The sequence below is a fragment of the Salvelinus sp. IW2-2015 genome, linkage group LG20, assembly GCF_002910315.2.
Source record: "Salvelinus sp. IW2-2015 linkage group LG20, ASM291031v2, whole genome shotgun sequence".
In the NCBI taxonomy this organism is placed as follows: Eukaryota; Metazoa; Chordata; class Actinopteri; order Salmoniformes; family Salmonidae; genus Salvelinus; species Salvelinus sp. IW2-2015.
The window spans coordinates 54,309,387-54,331,196 of record NC_036860.1 but is presented as its reverse complement, the minus strand read 5'-3'; the positions used below and the strand labels follow the sequence as shown (position 1 = coordinate 54,331,196).

Here is a 21,810-nt window from a genome sequence, read left to right as displayed (position 1 = left end):
ATAGAATAATTTATTCTGTTTCCACCGGTAGATTTTCACAGAAATTATACCAATAATCGAAAAAATAAAAAGCAGTGAAACCACAACAAGTGGCAAAATTAAATAAAAAGTCAGGTTATCATTGTATTCCTTGTCGTGCGTAAAGTCAGGGTATTCTGAGAGCACTTCAGGGAAGCTGTCCGCCACCACCACGTTCACATTGACTGTAGCTGATCGAGAGGGTTGCTCGTTGTCCTCCACTACAACAGTGAGCTTTTGTTTCACAGGATCTTTATCAGTGACCTGGCGTATGGTTCTTATTTCTCCATTCTGTAGGCCTACTTCAAACAGCGCCCTGTCTGACGCTTTCTGCAGTTTATATGAGAGCCAGGCATTCTGTCCATAGTCCACATCAACAGCCACTACTTTAGTGTCAAGATATCCCACATCTGCTGAACGAGGTACCATTTCAGCCACCAGAGCGCCACTAGTCCGTACTGGGTAGAGAACCTGAGGAGGGTTGTCATTCTGGTCACTGAGTGTAGGAGAACCACCATCATGCGCTCTAATATTGATTTTGAATGCTTTAAGTTGTTCGTAATCGAATGATCTCACCGCATATCTAACACCAGTTTCAGCATTAATTGAAACTAAGGAGGAAGCTGGTGCCCCGTTAAGCACAGAGTCCTCAAGGATGTAGGAGACGCGTGCGTTCTGGCAACAATCAGCGTCTGATGCTCTTACCATAAATAATGATACACCTGGTGAATTATTTTCCACTATATTTGTAATATAAGATTCCTTCTCAAATATTGGTGTGTTATCGTTGACGTCAGACACCCGTAAGTTAATAGTCTTGTTACTAGAGAGAGGGGAAAAACCTTCATCTGTGGCAGTTATAATGACGTTATATTCTGATACGTTTCCCTGTTTAATTCTTCCTCTGTCAATAACGTATAGTAATTCCGTAATGATGACCTAATGACAAAGGGGGAATCTTTTGATATGCTACAACGCACCTGTCCATTTTCTCCCGAATCTATGTCTTTAACATTAATCACTGCAATTGTTGTGCCAGGTGGAGAGTTTTCAGAAACAGGATTCGTGAATGATGTCAAAGATATGACAGGCATGTTATCATTCACATCAATTATGTCAATAATCATGGCACAAGAATCAGTGAAGCCGCCATGATCTTTGGCTTCGATGTTTAACTCGTACTTTTTTAGCTTTTTCAAAATCTAGATGTCCAAAAACGAAAATCTCACCTGACTGTGCATCGATTCGGAAAAGCCCGTTGTTACTGTCTGTACCTGAAAGCAAACGTCACCTCTCCGTTTATGCCTTTATCTGCATCAGTTGCGCTTACTTTAGCCACAGGCGCATTTTCTGGAACTGACGCCATATACAGCTTTTTGGAAAAGACGGGAGTGTTATCGTTTACGTCTAAAACGTGGATATTTATTTTCATCATGCCTGATTTCGGTTGATGGCAACCATCAATTGCGGTTAAAACGAGGGACAATTCCTCATTGCTCTCCCTGTCTACTGGCGACAGCAACATTATGTCTATGTATTTGTTTCCGTCTGCACGAGTTTCCTGTTTCAGAATGAAATTATCAGTGTGTTTCAGAGTGTAGCTCTGTATTGTATTTTCTCCAACATCTGGATCAAATGCGCGTTCTAGTAAGAAACGCGCGCCCGGGAGGGCTGACTCGCTAATCTCGATATAAATGTCATCTTTGGGAAATGTAGGAGCGTGGTCATTGACATCCATGATTTCTACGGTAACTTCATAAAGCTGAATAGGGTTTTCTAAGATTAGCTCGAAGCTGAAACTACAAGGAGAAGTTTGTTTACACAAGAGCTCTCGGTCTATCCTCTCACTCACAGCCAGTGTTCCTTTGTCTGTGTTCAGCTCCACATAGGGACTATTGTCCCCGGCTATGATACGAGCTCGGCCGCTCCTCAGCCTTTTCAGGGCAATGCCCAAGTCTTCTGCGACATTACCCACGACCGACCCTTTCGCCATCTCCTCAGGAATAGAATATCTCACTTGTCCATGGACTATACATCCAAATAAAACGAGGATAAGCCATAGTGACGCATGGCTGTCAAAAGCCCATACCAGATTCCTAGCAGACATTTTATAAAATCYAGTTCGTACACTACATAAATGTCCAGACCAACAGAAAAACTAATCTACACAGACCAAAGACAACGAAGTAGAAGTATCCAAACGATCGTCAATTAATTACAAAACATGTCGTTCCGCCTGCTTCGGGTGTGTAACACTGGCGAGTCTGTTTTCTAATATGGCTGAAGCAACTAGCAACCTTCAGATAGAAAGAGCTCACTGATATGGGATGTGCTTTTTACATTTCACTGGGCCACATTTCACAGTCTGAACGAACAGCGGCACTCACAGACCATTGCAAGGAGCGCACTTCTACTGTACAAAATGACACTACAAACCATTAATTATTTCAATTGTATGGCCTACTATATCTTCTAGTGTGACACATTTGTTCAAAAACACGTCAATGTAAGACAAAACTGAGAGATACACATTAAGGCCTATATGTTGTCATCCTCAGTCAGAACTACTTCTCACTTAAATTAAGTTAAATGTAAAAAATACACCTAACGTAAAAAAAAATATTCATTAGGGTTTAGTATCGTTCTGTTATAATAAAACCTGTTAACAGACTTACGGTGGCCTATAAAATAATACGTGAAAGAGGCTGCGGAACTGTGTCCGACAGTGTCGCTGTCCGCGAGTGGTGGTGCTGAAATGAACAGGACTTGAGGCTCTCTTTGAAAAACATGAGTAAATCAGTTGATAATACACATACAAAGTCCCAATCTAATCTAATTTAAATGAAACAATTTAATGAATACAATCATTAAGCAACATAACACATTGGGCAATGAATATCTCACCATTTCAGGAGAATCTGGGAAACTTTTCTCTCTTTATACATGTTGGAAAGTATCTGTAGAGTCCATTATTAACATGTTCTGACTAAAAGGTCTGGCACATTTACAGTCACTCTTCCTTGAGTCAGTCGTCATGCACACCTCATAGTTGTACATATGTTGCAGAGTCCCTGTCCCTCCGGCGTCTGCATAACTGGGTGGATAATATGGAATAACTGGTAGACCAGACTGATACATGCGTGATTGTCTCCACCTGTAGATCTTAACTGATATTATAGCTAATACACACGATATGAAGAGGAAAGAGACCACAGCCAAGGCCAAAACTAGATAAAAAGTCAGGTTATCATTATAATCCTTGTCGTGCGTAAAGTCAGTGAATTATGAGAGTACTTCGGAGAAGCTATTAGCCACCTCCACGTTCACATTGACTGTAGCTGATCGAGAGGGCTGCCCGTTGTCCTCCACTACAACAGTGAGCTTTTGTTTCACAGCATCTTTATCAGTGACCTGGCGTACGGTTCTTATTTCTCCATTCTGTAGGCCTACTTCAAACAGCGCCCTGTCTGACGCTTTCTGCAGTTTATATGAGAGCCAGGCATTCTGTCCATAGTCCACATCAACAGCCACCACTTTAGTGACAAGATATCCCACATCTGCTGATCGAGGCACCATTTCAGCCACCAGAGAGCTACTCGTCTGTACTGGGTAGAGAACCTGGGGTGCGTTATCGTTCTGGTCTTGGATAGAAATATGTACAGTAACAGTTTCACTGAAGGGCGGGGACCCTCCGTCTCGCGCAGTAATATTACAATGAAACTCTTTTACTTGTTCATAATCAAATGAGCGCACCGCATGAATAACCCCATTCTCTGAATTTACCGAGACCAGTGAAGAGACCTGTGCCCCATTTATCTCACTGTTCTCCAGGTAGTAGGACAAGCGCGCATTTTGACCAGAGTCAGCATCACTCGCTCTGATAGTGAATATGGAGACCCCCGGCGAATTGTTTTCCTGTACAAATGCCTCATAGACACAGCGGTCAAAGGCCGGTGGGTTGTCATTGACATCTGTCACTTTCACTGTCACTGTTTTATTACTGAAGAGAATCGGTGTCCCGTCGTCTGATACATTTATGGTGACGTTATATTCTGAAATCGATTCTCGGTCGAGGATGCCATCAGTTACTATGCTATAATAGTCGGTCATTGACGACTCAATTTTGAATGGCATATCTGGGTTTATAGAACAGTGCACCACGCCGTTCTTTCCAGCATCTGCATCCTCTACATTTAACACGGCTACTGTAGTTCCAGGAGGGGAATTCTCTGCTATGGTATTGGAAAAAGACATCAGTTGTATTGTTGGAGAATTATCATTCTCATCAATAATTTCAATAACAACTTTACATATATCGGAAAGACCACCGTGGTCTTTTGCTTTCACATTCACATTCAACTGATAATTGTTTTCCTCTTCGTAATCTAATTTGTCTGATACTCTGATCTCTCCTGTTTCCGCATTTATCTGAAACAACTCCTTTGCATCTCTTGAGGCCATGGAATACGACACTTTTCCATATGACCCATTATCAGCATCCGCAGCGTTGACTGTTGTTATCAGTGTGCCTTTTGGGGAGTTTTCTCTCACTACAGCCTTGTAAACAGATTGACTGCAAACTGGAGCGTTATCGTTCGCATCTAGCACTGTAACGTGGATGCGAACAGTTCCGGATTTTTGCGGATCCCCCCATCGGTTGCTATAAGGAGCAACGTAAGATCTTCCTGACTCTCTCTGTCTAATGGGGTCTACAGAATCATTTCGACGTATTTACTATCACTGTTCCTATGTACTGCTAATTTAAAATGATCTGATGGCTTGAGTGCATAGTTTTGTAAGCTATTCGTGCCCACGTCCGAGTCCATTGCGTTATCTAATGAGAAGCGAGCTCCAGACAGCGCAGACTCGCTAATTTCCAGGTTAACACTATCTCTCAAAAAGGAAGGGGCATTGTCGTTTATATCCCGGACCTCGACTGTTATTCGATACAATTGGATGGGATTTTCGATTATAACCTCAAAACTAAAGCTGCAAGGCGTAGTCTGCTTGCAGAGCTCCTCTCTGTCTATTCTCTCTTTAACAACTAGAGTGCCTTTGTCTCTGTTGAGATCAACATACTGACGACTCCCCTTTGTTACAATGCGAGCTTTACCAGTAACAAGCCGACTGACCTCCAAACCCAAGTCCTTCGCAATATTACCGACAAAAGATCCCTCTGCCATCTCCTCTAGGATGGAGTATCGTGCTTGTCCTGTCACATTGTCAACCCAGATCACGCAACAAACAATGCACAGTACTTGCCATCTGTAACCAAAGCCTTTCCTCCACAGGCTGAGTGGAACATCGAACAAACGCCAAATATCCATTGTAATGATTATTTAAATGGTAAAGTCGTAATCCAAATGACAACCCGATGAATTCCAAAATAAAATATATTGAGGTATTGCCAATACCTGCATTTATCCTTCTCGGCTACAGAGTATAGCAATACTGAGGTAGGGATCACTGCGCAGCCACCCATGAGCCAATAGAATAACGTCTTGTTAACCAACAGCGGCCCTCACAGTTAAAAACATGAAAATGCACCGAATTAATAGTGATTATGCCTCTACAGACCTTATCATTCCTCTAAAGACACAACCTCCCATTGGACTCTAGTTTAGATCCAGCCCACGAATGAACCAATGAGACATTTCTATTTTACACGAATGCATGGCATACAGTGGCTCAATATGGATAACCAAACACTGCAAACTCACAAGTACAACCGCAACAGAAACGACTATTATTTTATTTTTGTCCACGAAGGTGTGCTGTGACAGCCTGAATATGACATTTTATACTAATTGCAATACACACACTTTGACATGCATGTCATTTTTCTACAACACGATTCGAAAAGCCCAAACATTATGGATGAGAGCAAACCCCGTGGGTTTAATTCAGGACGAAGACAGGCAAACAAGATTTAAAAAATTATCTCAATAACCTAAATAACCTATACTCGACCTGGGTTCATGCCTATTTAAATACTTATGTTCTGTGTATTTGAGTATTTTCAAATATTGTGGTCGAAATAATTATATTTGAAGTTGTAAAATGTCAGCGTCTCACCTGCTCAGGAGAATCCGGGTCATCCAGAAAGCTTTTCTCATTCTGAGAAGGTTGCAAGGTCGCATTGTCTCTGGTCATAGTAGAGCTCGGGTCCACTATTAAAACGTGCTGACTAAAAGGTCTGGCGAATTTACAGTCACTCTTCCTTGTGTCAGTCGTCATGCACACCTCATAGTTGTACACGTGTTGCAGAGTCCCTGTCCCCCCGGCGTCTGAGAAACGGGGTGGATAATATGGAATCACTGGGAGATTGGAATGGAAGTTACGTGATCGTCTCCACCTGTAGATCTTAACTGATATTATAACTAATACACACGAGATGAAGAGGAAAGACATGACAGCCAAGGCCAAAATTAAATAAAATGTAAAGTGATCGTGGTATTCTTTGTCATGCGTAAAGTCACTGAACTCTGAGATCACTTCAGGGAAGCTGTCCGCCACCGCCACATTCACATTGACTGTAGCTGATCGAGAGGGGTGCCCGTTATCCTCCACTACAACAGTGAGTTTTTGTTTCACAGCATCTTTATCAGTGACCTGGCGTATGGTTCTTATTTCTCCATTCTGTAAACCCACTTCAAACAGCGCCCTGTCTGACGCTTTCTGCAGTTTATATGAGAGCCAGGCATTCTGTCCAGAGTCCACATCAACAGCCACCACTTTAGTGACAAGATATCCCACATCTGCTGAACGAGGCACCATTTCAGCCACCAGAGAGCTACTCGTCTGTACTGGGTAGAGAACCTGAGGAGTGTTGTCATTCTGATCTTGAATTATTAACTTTATAGTCACGTTACTGTTAAGTGGAGGGGAGCCTCCATCTTGCGCTCTAACGTGGAATTCAAAAGCTTTGATTTGTTCGTAATCAAAGGATCTCACTGCATAAATCACTCCTGTTTCAGAATTAATCGATATTGAAGATGAAATAGAATTTCCTCCCACCTGCGATTCCTCCAAGAAATAGGAGACCCTGGCGTTCTGACCCCAGTCTTCATCTTTGGCCTGGACCAAACCAATTGACACACCTGGGAAGTTGTTTTCCAATATCCGAGCTGTGTACTCGCTTTTATCGAACACTGGCACATTGTCGTTCACATCAGAGATTCTTATGCGAAGGGTCTTATTGTGACGTAATGCGGGAAGACCTTTGTCCACCGCTGTCACTGTGACGTTATACTCAGACACAACCTCACGGTCTAAAACACTGTTTGTTAGTAAAGTGTAATAGTTCGCTAATGAAGATTGTATCTTAAAGGGAAGAGAATGGTCGATGGAACAATTAACATGACCATTTTGTCCAGAGTCCAAGTCTTTCACATTAACAATGGCGACAGTTGTCCCCGGGGGAGAGTCCTCGGGGATGGTATTGGAAAAAGATGTCAATGCTATAACGGGGGGATTGTCATTCACATCTATCACTTCAATTACTACTTTGCAAGATTTTGAGAGACCACCTATATCTTTGGCAATTACATTAATTTGAAACTGCTTAGTTTTCTCATAGTCGATTAAACCTGATACTCGTATTTCTCCACTGCTTGGATTTAGTGTGAACACCATAGCATTTTGTTGTGTAAGGTGGTCAATGTAATATTCTAACTGACCATTACTGCCCACATCTGCGTCGGTTGCAATCACTGTTGCTACTAAAGTCCCTTTAGGGGAATTCTCCAAAACAGAGGCTTTGTATACGGCTTGACTAAAAACCGGAGCATTATCATTGGCATCCAAAACATTCACTTTTATGCTCACAGTCCCTGTTCTCCGCGGATTTCCCCCGTCGGCAGCTGTCAATGTTAGAAACATTTCACCTTCCTTCTCTCTATCTAAAGGACTTTGCAAAACCATCTCCACATATTTACCACCATCAGCAAACGTTTGTTCTTTTAAAGTAAAATGCGTCGAAGGTTTAAGACTGTAGCTTTGCAGGGCATTTAAACCTACATCAGGATCCACGGCACTGCCTAAAATAAATTGAGCTCCAGGCGATGCTACTTCACTGATATTCAGGGTAATTTCCTTATTCGCAAAGGCAGGTGAATTATCGTTGATATCGAGTATTTCCACAGTTATACTAAATAATTCCATTGGATTTTCTAGAACCATTTCGAAGTTGAAGCTACAGGGGGAAGCGTGTCCACACAGCTCCTCTCTGTCTATGCGCTGTTTGACCATCAGAATCCCTTTGTCCGCGTTCAGCTCTACACAATCCTTTTCCTCACTAACAATGCGGGCCCGGCCAGATTTTAGTCTTCGGATATCTAGTCCCAAATGCTTTGAGAGATCCCCAATCAAAGACCCTCGTACCATTTCCTCTGGAATCGAATATCGCACCTGGCATCGAACCATATGCGACAAGAGGGCACACACAATAATCAATCGTGCTTGCCATTGTGGCGTTCGATTTTGCTTTCCCTCAAACATTTCGGAAAAAACTGCAAAAATATAAATTTCTGGACAGAAATATTGAGTAGCCTTGATGCACAACTCTCTCTTAGTCCATCTAAATCAGCTATATTGGTAATCTATCCGTGTTGATTTTCATTCCTGTTTGATTCTAGAGATCTTCCCCCGAATGTTGTATCAGCTCATATGAATCCATCAGACAGGAGGTTCTGTGAATTTAAAGCTTATAACTCGTCTTACTGTCCAACAGCGGCACTCAGAGTCCAGAGCGCAGACTATCATCATGTCGAAATGATACACAGCCAACTAAAGACAGACTGTTTTATAACACTGTCCATAACTAAGCCTACATCAGCAAATGGAAGATTATTGCACTGTGTATTGTCAGTAAACACTTTTTATAACATTTTCTTAAAAAAAAAAAAATTTGGAGCACGTTTGATATTTCAGCACCATGGAGAGCGACAGCTCCAACCTGAAACCAACAAAATTAGACCTTTCAGACCAATACTAAACATGAATACTGTTTCAGGACTTAAAAATGTGTATGCTATAACTGTTTCACCATATACCAATAATAAACAATTGATCACCAGCAAATCTATGTGGCTTCATGTGTTTAACCCTGACTGCAACGTTTCATAATTCACAGCCCCCACCAATATACCCAAGTCTGAAATATCTGACAAGCTGTAGTTAATGTTTTATTCATCAAAGTTGCCAACTTTGCATCCCTCTATTTCCATGTAACTAGGGGTGAAACTGAGAGGCAAATCGGCCTCCCACAGAGCGAGGTCAGAGGTCATCACAGGAAGAGACAGACAGTGTGTCAAAGCAGTGAAGCATGATGCCGTCTATTCACAGCACAACTTCCACATGTTCCCCAAATCAACCTACACACTTCCTGCTGCAGGCTTACACATCCTTGAGACATCAAGGCTTGTCTTTACCACACTCTAACAATCACTGGCAGGCATGATAGTCTAGGGTCCTCTGCACTAGAATATCACTGCCACATTCATACACTTCTTCCAATATCACAATTGAAATTGCATTACCAGATCTTTATACAAAAGATGTACTTTGACGAATAAAACATTAATTACAGCTTGTCAGATATTTCAGACTTGGGTATATTGGTTGGTGCTGTGAATTATGAAACGTTGCAGTCAGGGTTAAACACATGAAGCATCATGGATTTGCTCGTGATCAACGAGATCAGATGCCACATAATTCAAATAATAAGAAATATATTTGAGCAGGGATGGAAGGCTGGGGATGTACAAAAATAATAATTCTCCTGACCTACTTTAGAATTGTGTGGCAGTGCTGAGCAGAGTTGTCATACTGCAGTATGTGTGTATGTGTGTCTGCAGTGCTGAGCTGTGTGAAGTTCAGCGTGAAGTATACTTTGTGTTACTGGGCAATTGTGTGTGAGTGATTTTGCTTTGTGGGCCACTACTGGGATGTCTTTTCAGTACAATGTTCTGTGTGTAACTGGTAAGAAATACGATGGACTGCTGTGTGGTGTGCAGCACAATGCTAACAATGCTAATTGTCTTTGCTAATGACAAGTTGTGTTCTTACTGCTTTGTGTGCTACTGTGTGAGCAGTGTGCTTGAGATGGTCAATTGCCAATGTTGAAGGAACTGAGGGAACCACTGAGTTTAACATCAGATAGACATGTAATCATGAAAAGGGCTACACAGTTAGGCCTGTACAATGACCTGCTATTGTGTAGGCCTACATGGCAACTGCACGAGCCACCAATTTCATTGGGAGACCCTAATTTGCATATGTGTCTACAAGTAAAGAAGAAGAAAATACGTTTTTTTACCTTCAGATGTCCAAATGATGGTTCAATGGGAGAGGGTAAAAAGACAAGAAACAAATGAAAGAAGAGTGTTAAAAACACAATACAGGTTTACATGCACTTACAAGAAGAATGACCTATAGCAGAATTGTGTTATACATCTATGGTCATCTCTTTCAGACCCCTATAAGCAGCGACATTACTACTGTAAAAAAAAAGCCATTAGAAAAGTATGTGTTCCTGACAAATAATACAAATAGCTGGTTTATTCTCTCCATTGGGCCACTTTTAAGCCATAGTGTCACTTTTCTGTGTGTGGTTTACACAGAGGAGTGCAAGAGAAGGCTGGTTCTGACTGGCATATAGACTTGGATGGAACATGTTCTTCATTAGAGACTTGGAAGCTGACAGTATGACCCTGGGGTGACCTCAGGTAAAACAGGCTGGCCTCTTTACACTAGCTTTATCATGATGCGATGCCAGGGCCAAGAGTCTAGTCTCTTCACATAGCCCAAAAAAACAGGCTAGCCTCTTCACATTGCCATTTCCACCTCTGGGTGAAACATTAAACTCTGGGTGATTCTGCTCAAGACCAGAGTTGAAAAGTCTGCCCTTGGTTGACAAATTCAGGTTTACTTAAAGACCATAGAAATGTGCACAGCTATCATCAGCAAGATTTTCCTGAAAATAAAAGACATTAACACATTTAGATGTTAAAGATGTCTTCAGCATTTAGCTTCCTTTATAACGTTTCTGACATAGCATAGTCCCTAATGTTTTCATGGCAGAACAAATACTGCTGCATAAGTACGAAAATGTCTCCTGATTTGCATTCTTCAACGGTTTAAAAATCTAAATGTGAGACAATTGTGTCCAACTCCAGAATGAGTTAACTTTACCCTAAAGGCTTTGAGCCTCTTCTGACCCAAGGCCAAAGTGAAAATCTGGTAATATGGAATGACTGGATGACCCAAGGGTCGCCCAGGTGTCCAATGATGGGTCAAAGGATGCAACAGCCAAGGAGCATGAATGTCAACAATATTTTTATTTTACTTTCAGTGATCATTGACCTGTGTTTCACCGCTCATCCTCCCCACTGCCACGAGTCAAGAGTCTTGTCTACCTCTACCTGGGAGCATGGTTCTATTTGACCCAATTCTCATGGTGTTACACCTGTGATCCCACCTCTTGGTCCTGGATGAAGGAATTATAGTATGGATCATCACACACAGTTGAAACTACTGGAAGGAGACCAAACAAATACATTTCCTCTCTCCCACCCTTTATCTACACCAGTATCACACATGTCATTGACATAACTTTTTTCATTACCATAGTCAAATATTTTGGTCCAATGTCAATTGCTTCACCTGGACTCCTCTTTAGTGCAAGACCAGCCAGCAGTGCACTGTCATTGTAAGATCTGACAAATTTGAAGTCACTGGTGCGTGAGCCCGTTGTCAGGTATGCGTCATAATTATTACTACGCAGTGTTCCTGCTCCGTCCACCTCTGCATAGTTGAGAGGGAAATACGCACTGGGAACAGCGACTGCTCCATCAAACAACAATCTAGGCTTTCTCCTATGGCAGAACCTCACGGCCAGAATGAGAATAATGAAAGTCAGGAAAAAGGTGGAAACAGAGACCAGTGCTATTATCAAATAGAAAGTTAGTTTGGAATTATCTTCATAAGCCATGTCTTTCAGTTCTGGAACATCAGCCAAGTTGTCTAAAATATGAGTAAATATACATCACGCGTTGAAGAGAGAGAGGTCAGTCCGTTATCATTCACTGATATAACAAGGTTCTGCTTCAAACTGTCAGATTCAGAAATGTCCCACTGTGCCCCGATCTCTTCACTGTGGAGACCAATAGTGAAAAGTCCCGGATCAGTTAACTTCACGATCTGATATGAAAGCCAAGCATTCTGTCCAGAGTCAGCATCCACAGCTATCACCTTGGAAACCAGGGAACACACCAGAGCAGCTTTGGGGACCATCTCGGTCATCAAGGAGTTCCCTGCTGGAGCAGGGTATAATATCTGGGGAGAGTTATCATTCTCATCTGTTATAACATGGACTTTGAAGCTCCTAAACTGCTCATGATCAAATGCTCCCACAGCACGGATCACCCCCGTGTCTCCGTTGATGGATAAAAATGAGTAAACTGAAACACCGTTGATCTCACTGGGCAATAGAGAATAGACCACTGAACTGTTCTGTCTCCAGTCTGGGTCTCTGGCAGTAACAGAACACATAGAGGAGCCAGGCTTGTTATTTTCAGTCACATAGGCGCTGTAGGATTGTTCTTCAAACACAGGTGGGTTGTCATTCACGTCTGACACAGATAAATGAATAGTCTTTGAGGAGGATAAGGGTGGAGACCCCTCGTCAGTGGCAGTGATAGTTAAATTATAATCTGATATTATCTCACGGTCTAGTTCACTGGTTGTTACCAGAGAGTCATAGTTTTTAATCAAAGGTTTTAGTTTGAAAGGAACATTCTGTTGAATGGAGCAGTGGATCTGTCTATTTCCCAATGTCAAAAACATGATGAAGATCATGTCCTTAGTGTATCAAATAAAGTAGACATTACCTTTCTTCCATCATGGGAAACCCAAAGCAGAGTCCTCTGTAGCTCAGTCGGTAAAGCATTAATGATGCCACCTCTGTGCCAGGTAACACGTTTTCAGGGATGGAATTTTTCAAAGATTCTACGAATATCACAGGTGCATTGTCATTTATATCTGTGATTTCGACAATTACCTTTGTCATGGAAACTAAACTAGATCCATCTTTCGCCTGGATAGGATTTCATCATATGTTTCCAATTCGAAATCTATTAGTCCAATTACTCTGATATCTCCAGTATCCTTTTGAATAGAAAACAGCTTCGCTGCTTTATCAGATGTACCACTGTAATCATAGCTCACTTCCCCATTGTGTCCCTCGTCAGTATCCGTTGCACTAACTGTAGCTACCATGGTACCCAAAGGAAAATTTTCCAGAAGACTGACTTTATAGGCGTCTTGACTAAATACTGGAATATTGTCGTTTGCATCCAACACAGTGACGTGTATCACTACAGTTCCAGATCTCTGTGGAGTTCCACCATCAACCGTAGTAAGTAACAACGTCCCCTTCTGCTGTTGTTCTCGATCCAATTCCTTCTCTAACATCAACTCGCCATATTTACCACCGTCTGTATTTGTACGAACAGCCAAAACAAAATGTGCATTCCTCTCGGGCGTATGGCTTTGAACTGCGTTTAATCCTATGTCCTCATCATGGGCTTCATATAGGAAAAAACGTTGCCCTTTATCCGCTAAGTCTAATTTCTAATTATATGTGGTCACTAGAAAATACCGGTGAATTGTCATTTATATTCTGAATTTGAACAGTAATACGGTGTAACTCTAAAGGATTTTCAAGTGCGAACTCGTATTTCAAAGTACACGAAACCCTTGGACCGCACAGCTCTATCTATTGTTTCAGCGATAATCAAATCCCCCGAGTTAGCATTGATATCACAGTAGCGTGTTCTGCTGCATCCATGTCTAAACGAGCCTCGCGCGCCGACAGCCTCTTAGCATCCAACCCGAAATCCTTTGCTATATTTCCGACCACAGATCCACGTTTCATCTCCTCCGGAATAGAATAGCTCATATCTCCGTGGCTCGTGTTCAGTTTTAACAGAGAAAGGAGAGTCACACAGAGTATTGAGTCAGAGAAAAGGTTGTGTCCCATCTTCGAGGTAAGCCTACTGAAATGCTGCATAGTCTGGTTGGTCTTGATGAAAACATATTTCAATAAAATAATATAGGTTGTACAGCAGTAGGCTAAACGAACAAACGAGACGCAGCGCCTACAACCAGATTATCCCCCGAAATTATTATGTCACGCAGAGGGTGTTTTCTTGCTTTGAATATTACGGTTGTGGGAGGAGAGGCTGAGGAGAGATATATCTGTTCACGGCTGGTGTATAGCGACACACTGAGTATTTATATCAACACTGCCGTTACTGATTGTAAAAAAAAAAGGGGGAGGATTTGAGGCTCAAAATGCTTAGAGACCCATTTTTCTATGTCTGACAGTTGATGAAATAAGCGATAGTCTACACTTCACACGCTTTAGGCTATATTATAGTAAACAATCAAAGTCAGAGGTAGCCTATACGGAGTCTGCTATTATAAGGTCCGATATTGAACTACAGAAGACTTCGCAAGAAGTTGGAAAACATCACAAAGAATTGCAAAAACAGCAGCAGAGTATAAACAAACAAACAAACATCATACTAAATCAAATCCGTATTCACTGTATAGTCTCAGGTAAATCCTCCATTGTATAAACGGATGTATCTATGTATGCTAGATTTCAAATAATTATATTCGTTTTCCTGAAGCACCATTGATATATAAAATAACGAATAATCATATGAAATAATGATTTCAAATGGTTGTAAAAATCCATGATGAGTTTCCTTAGAAAAAGGTAAGACCAGAAAAAGTTAAACTATCGATATCTTTAACCTTCCTGCTGTGTTCCGATCGAATTGGACCGATTTACAAGTTTTCTCTCTGAAAAATGTAGTTCATTTAATCTGATTGTCATAAGGTTCCATGACTTTGTCCACACAGAGCATCTGAACACACAAAATATATTTTGATGATTTTCACTACATTTTGGGTGTTTTATTTAACTTGTGGTGTTTCCTGTCAAAAAATTACTTGTCATTAGAAATTAATGGGTGAGACTACAATTAGTGTAGAAAATTGAGTTCAGGCACATGCCCATTCATCAGATGCACACACTTCCTCTCCCAGACCCCACATGCATCTGTGTTTGAGCACACACACCTCACTCCCCTTCTTGGCTTCCACTGCAAACCCCACGGGAACCTTTCCCCAATAGAATCTTTCCCCCCCGGGAACCACACCTGTTGGCATTCTCACAAACAATCGCAACATTGTTTCAATAATATATAGAACTTTCTCGCAGCTCTGGTATTTAAAGCTTTTTTGATGCCTGTGGCGGTCATTTTAGACCGGGAACACATAATTAATTAACATGAAACGAACACAACAGGAGGGTAAATCTATCGTCTGCCTTGGCCATGCAGCATTTATGGTGACATGGCCTCTGCAGAAGTCAGGGCATTCATACTTCTTGCGATTCACGGAGCAGCGCAGAGCTGTTGAGCAGGGCTGTTGTGAAGGAAGTTGTCAAGGAAGTGAGTTTGTGTTTATACGGGACCTCCCGCCCCCACCTACCGTCAATCAATCATGTCAATGCGGAGCTATTCGGAGCCCGCCGCATTGTTACGATATTTGGGTTCTGCACGGCTACGCGGTACAGAGCTCAAATTGTCCTCTGCATGCCTCTGGAGGCTACGCAATTGCGTCACACCCTCCATACGGAGCGTCCGTACTCATTTTCCAATCAAACATAATTGTCTTTTAGTCATTCCATTCCGGAAGCCTGCAGAGATGCGGGCGCTGTCCATAATAGTGGTGCTGAAAGACCAACGACCTCGAATAGGCGAACGGCTGCCATAGGATCTCTTAAACCTTCTGTCGACACTACACGAAAAAAGACAGAAAGACACTTTTAGCAAATATTTTGAGCCTGTGGCTACCCATTTCAAAGTTCACTATGTCCAGAAATGTATTTTTCATCTTTTTTGTATATATAAAAAAAAAAATCTATCTCTTTTTCTATTTTTAAATTAAATATACCTCTGGAAACCCGCCTCACTCAATGTGACACGGATCCGCTATTTGTTTTAGATCTTATAGCCAAAACTTTCATCAGAAGCTAGCCAGCTAATTAGCTACTAGCTATTTAGTCATTGTTAACCACTGCTAGCGGCCTTTACCCTCTGCTCTGGCAACACCCGTTTTTAGCCTGGATAATACTTGCCAGCCTCGGACTGTTTTCCCCACTACAACGCCGGATTCCTGCCGTAAACCCTGGACCATTACTCCTGATCATCACAGCTAGCTAGCTGCCACTGAGTCACCCAGCCCCGAAGCTAGCCCTGAGCCAGGCGCATCTCCCGGCTAGCAAACGAAATTACCACAACTACAATACCTCTTTCGCCATCTGGCCCGGTCCCTTTGTCGACACGGCGCCCCACCGTACCACCACGACTGGTCCGCAGACGTAACTCCATCCGCTGTGCCTTCAACCGGCCTTTGCCGGACGTCGGAGCAGACGCTTCTACTTACCCCGGCCTGCTAACTTTAAACGCTTTGTCTCCCGCGGGCTAGCGTAGCAACGACTACCCCTCACCCAGTATAACCAGCGTGTCCAGAGATGCAACCTCTCTTATCATCACTCAGTGCCTGGGCTTACCTCCACTGTACCCGCACCCCACCATACCCCTGTCTGCACATTATGCCCTGAATGTATTCTACCACGCCCAGAAATCTGATCCTTTTATTCTCTGTCCCCAACGCACTAGACGACCAGTTTTGCTAGCCTTTAGCCGTACCCTCATCCTACTCCTCCTCTGTTCCTCGGGTGATGTGGAGGCTAACCCAGGCCCTGCGTGTCCACAGGCACTCTCATTTGTTGACTTCTGTTGTCGAAAATGCCTTGGTTTCATGCATGTTAACATCAGAAGCCTCCTCCCTAAGTTTGTTTTACTCACTGCTTAAGCACACTCCGCCAACCCTGATGTCCTTGCCGTGTCTGAATCCTGGCTTAGGAAGGCCACCAAAAATTCTGAGATTTCCATACCCAACAACAACATTTTCCATCAAGATAGAACTGCCAAAGGGGGAGGAGTTGCAATCTACTGCAGAGATAGCTTGCAAAGTTCTGCCATACTTTCCAGGTCTATGCCCAAACAGTTAGAGTTTCTAATTTTTAAAATTAATCTCTCCAGAAATAAATCTCTCACTGTTGCCACCTGTTATAGACCCCCCTCAGCTCCCAGCTGTGCCCTGGACACCATATGTAAATTGTTGCCCCCCATCTATCTTCAGAGTTTGTTCTGTTAGGTGACCTAAACTGGGATATGCTTAACACCCCAGCAGTCCTACAATCTAAGATAGCTGCCCTCAATCTCACACAAATTATCAAGGAAACCACCAGGCACAACCCTAAATCCGTAAACATGGGCACCCTCATAGATATTATCCTGACCAACTTGCCCTCCAAATACACCTCTGCTGTTTTCAATCAGAATCTCAGTGATCACTACCTCATTGCCTGCATCCGCTATGGGTCCGCGGTCAAACAACCACCCCTCATCACTGTCAAACGCTCCCTAAAACACTTCTGCGAGCAGGCCTTTCTAATCGACCTGGCCCGGGTATCCTGGAAGGATATTGACCTCATCCCGTCAGTCGACGATGCCTGGTCGTTCTTTAAAAGTAATTTCCTCACCGTCTTAAATAAGCATGCCCCTTTCAAAAAATGTAGAACTAAGAACAGATATAGCCCTTGGTTCACTCCAGACCTGACTGCCCTTGACCAGCACAAAAACATCCTGGTTCGGACTACAATAGCATCGAATAGTCCCCGCGATATGCAACTGTTCAGGGAAGTCAGGAATCAATACACACAGTCAGTCAGGAAAGCAAAAGCTAGCTTTTTCAAACAGAAATTTGCATCCTGTAGCTCTAACGCCAAAACGTTTTGGGACACTGTAAAGTCCATGGAGAACAAGAGCACCTCCTCCCAGCTGCCCACTGCACTGAGGCTAGATAACACGGTCACCACCAATAAATCCATGATAATCGAAAATTTCATTAAGCATTTCTCTACAGCTGGCCATGCTTTCTTCCTGGCTTCCCCAACCCCGGCCAACAGCTCCGCACCCCCCGCAGCTACTTGCCTGAGCCTCCCCAGCTTCTCCTTCAATCAAATCCAGATGGCAGATATTCTGGAAGAGCTGCAAAACCTGGACCCGTACAAATCAGCTGGGCTAGACAATCTGGACCCTCTCTTTCTAAAATTATCCGCCGCCATTGGTGCAACCCCTATTACCAGTCTGTTCAACCTCTCATATCGCCCGAGATCTCTAAAGATTGGAAAGCTGCCGCGGTCATCCCCCTCTTCAAAGGGGGTGACACTCTAGACCCAAACTGTTATAGACCTATATCCATCCTGCCCTGCCTTTCTAAAGTCTTCGAAAGTCAAGTTAATAAACAGATCACTGACCATTTCGAATCCCACCGTACCTTCTCCGCTGTGCAATCCAGTTTCCGAGCTGGTCATGGGTGCACCTCAGCCACGCTCAAGGTACTAAACGATATCATAACCGCCATCGATAAAAGACAGTACTGTGCAGCCGTCTTCATCGACCTGGCCAAGGCTTTCTACTCTGTCAATCACTGTATTCTTATCGGCAGACCCAATAGCTTTGGTTTCTCAAATGACTGCCTCGCCTGGTTCACCAACTACTTCGCAGACAGAGTTCAGTGTGTCAAATCGGAAGGCCTGTTGTCCAGACCTCTGGCAGGCTCTACCACAGGGTTCAATTCTCGGGCCTACTCTTTTCTCTGTATATATCAACGATGTCGCTCTTGCTGCGGGTGATTCCCTGATCCACCTCTATGCAGACGACACCATTCTGTATACATATGACCCTTCTTTGGACACTGTGTTAACTAACCTCCAATGAGCTTCAATGCCATACAACACTCCTTCCGTGGCCTCCAACTGCTCTTAAACGCTAGTAAAACCAAATGCATGCTTTTCAACCGTTCGCTGCCCGTACCCGCCCGCCTGACTAGCATCACTACTCTGGACGGTTCTGACATAGAATACGTGGACAACTACAAATACCTAGGTGTCTGGCTAGACTCTAAACTCTCCTTCCAGACTCATATCAAACATCTCCAATCCAAAATCAAATCTAGAATCGGCTTTCTATATCCCAACAAAGCCTCCTTCACTCACACAGCCAAACTTACCCTAGTAAAATTGAATATCCTATTGGTCCTCGACTTCGCAATGTCATCTCTAAAATAGCTTCCAATACTCTACTCAGCAAATTGGATGTAGTCTATCACAGTGCCATCCGTTTTGTTACCAAAGCCCATTTTACCACCCACCGCTGCGACCTGTATGCTCTAGTCGGCTGGCCCTCACTACATATTCGTCGCCAGACACATTGGCTCCAGGTCATCAATAAGTCTATGCTAGGTAAAGCTCCGCCTTATCTCAGCTCACTGGTCACGATATCAATACCCACCCATAGCACACGCTCCAGCAGGTATATCTCATTGGTCATCCCCAAAGCCAACACCTCCTTTGGCCGCCTTTCCTTCCAGTTCTCTGCTGCCAGTGACTGGATCAAATTGCAAAAATCGCTGAAGCTGGAGACTTACATTTCCCTCACTAACTTTAAACATCAGCTACCTGAGCAGCTAACCGATCGCTGCAGCTGTACATAGTCCATCTGTCAATAAACCACCCAATCTACCTACATCCCCATATAGTTTTTTTTATTTTGCTGCTCTTTTGCACACCAGTATCACTACCTACATACCATCATCTGCTCATCACCATCTGCTCATCTATCACTCCAGTGTTAATCTGCTAAATTGTAATTACTTTGCTACTATGTCCTATTTATTGCCTTACCTCCTCATGCCATTTGCACACACTGTATATAGACTTTATTTTTTTCTATTGTGTTATTGACTGTACACTTGTTTATTCCATGTGTAACTCTGTGTTGTTGTTTTTGTCGCACTGCTTTGCTTTATCTTGGCCAGGTCGCAGTTGTAAATGAGAACATGTTCTCAACTAGTTTAACTGGTTAAACAAAGGTGAACAAAATAAATAAATAAAACAATTTTTAAAAAGCACAAGTTCTCAATGGGATTAAGGTTTGGGGAGTTTCCTGGCCATGGACCCAAAATATCAATGGACCCAAAACATCGATATTTTGGGTCCATGGCCAGTTCCCCGAGCCACTTAGTTATCACATTTGCCTCATGGCAAGGTGCTCCATCATGCTGGAAAAGGCATTGTTCGTCACCAACCTGTTTCTGGATGGTTGGGAGAAGTTACTCTCTGAGGATGTGTTGGTACCATTCTTTATTCGTGGCTGTGTTCTTAGGCAAAATTGTGAGTGAGCCCACTCCCTTGGCTGAGAAGCAACCCCACACATGAATGGTCTCAGGATGCTTTACTGTTGGCATGACACAGGACTGATCGTAGCGGTCACCTTGTCTTCTCCGGCCAAGATTCTTTCCGGATGCCCCAAACAATCGGAAAGGGGATTCATCATAGAAAATGACTTTACCCCAGTTCTCAGCAGTCCAATCCCTGTACCTTTTGCAGAATATCAGTCTGTCCCTGATGTTTTTCCTGTAGAGAAGTGGCTTCTTTGCTGCCCTTCTTGACACCAGGCCATCCTCCAAAAGTCTTCGCCTCACTGTGCGTGCAGATGCACTCACACCTGCCTGCTGCCATTCCTGAGCAAGCTCTGTACTGGTGGTGCCACGTTCCCGCAGCTGAATCAACTTTAGGAGACGGTCCTGGCGCTTGCTGGATTTTCTTGGACGCCCTGAAGCCTTCTTCACAACAATTGAACCGCTCTCCTTGAAGTTCTTGATGATCTGAAAAATGGTTGATTTAGGTGCAATCTTACTGGCAGCAATATCCTTGCCTGTGAAGCCCATTTTGTGCAAAGCAATGATGACGGCACGTGTTTCCTTGCAGGTAACCATGGATGACAGAGGAAGAACAATGATTCCAAGCACCCTCCTTTTGAAGCTTCCAGTCTGTTATTCAAACTCAATCAGCATGACAGAGTGATCTCCAGCCTTGTCCTCGTCAACACTCACACCTGTGTTAACGAGAGAATCACTGACATGATGTCAGCTGGTCCTTTTGTGGCAGGGCTGAAATGCAGTGGAAATGTTTTTTGGGGATTCAATTCATTTGCATGGCAAAGAGGGACTTTGCAATTAATTGATATTTATCTGATCACTCTTCATAACATTCTGGAGTATATGCAAATTGCCATCTGTCACGGCCGTTGAAAGAACTGGACCAAAGCGCAGCGTGGTGAGCGTACATATTCCTTTTTATTATGATGACGCCGACAAAAACAATAAACAATACAAATACGACCGTGAAGCTTAAGGCTATAGTGCCACAAACAAAGACAACTTCCCACACTGAAAGGAGGGAAAAGGGCTACCTAAGTATGATTCCAATCAGAGACAACGATAGACAGCTGTCCCTGATTGAGAACCATACCCGGCCAAAACATAGAAATAGAAAATCATAGAAAACAAAAACATAGAATGCCCACCCCAAATCACACCCTGACCAAACCAAATAGAGACATAAAAAGGCTCTCTAAGGTCAGGNCTACCCTCTGTTTCACCTCAGCTTTAAAGCAGTAATGATTTGTACTCCATAATGATCTAGATTGTCACGGCTGTTAAAAGAAGAGGACCAAGGTGCAGTGTGGTGAGCGTACATTTTCATTTAATAAAAATGATGCCGAACAAACAATAAACACTACA

At 43.0% G+C, this 21,810-nt stretch overlaps 1 protein-coding gene and 3 pseudogenes across 2 annotated transcripts in view; all 4 read right to left on the bottom strand.

Annotated features, from left to right (window-relative positions):
• Positions 1–8,656, bottom strand: part of LOC111982133 (protocadherin gamma-C5) — a 58,759-nt gene extending 50,103 nt beyond the window's left edge. For both annotated transcript variants that reach the window (XM_070449496.1, XM_070449497.1), the window contains exon 1: positions 6,094–8,656. In XM_070449496.1, the coding sequence (XP_070305597.1) occupies positions 6,094–8,517 (2,424 nt within the window). In that variant the 5' untranslated portion in view covers positions 8,518–8,656. The remainder of the gene's footprint in view (positions 1–6,093) is intronic.
• Positions 1,063–2,320, bottom strand: LOC139029463 (protocadherin gamma-B4-like; annotated as a pseudogene).
• Positions 2,956–5,424, bottom strand: LOC111980007 (protocadherin beta-16-like; annotated as a pseudogene).
• A 2,625-nt stretch (positions 8,657–11,281) lies between the features above and the next one.
• Positions 11,282–12,900, bottom strand: LOC111982136 (protocadherin gamma-A12-like; annotated as a pseudogene).
• Between the last annotated feature and the right edge of the window lie 8,910 nt (positions 12,901–21,810).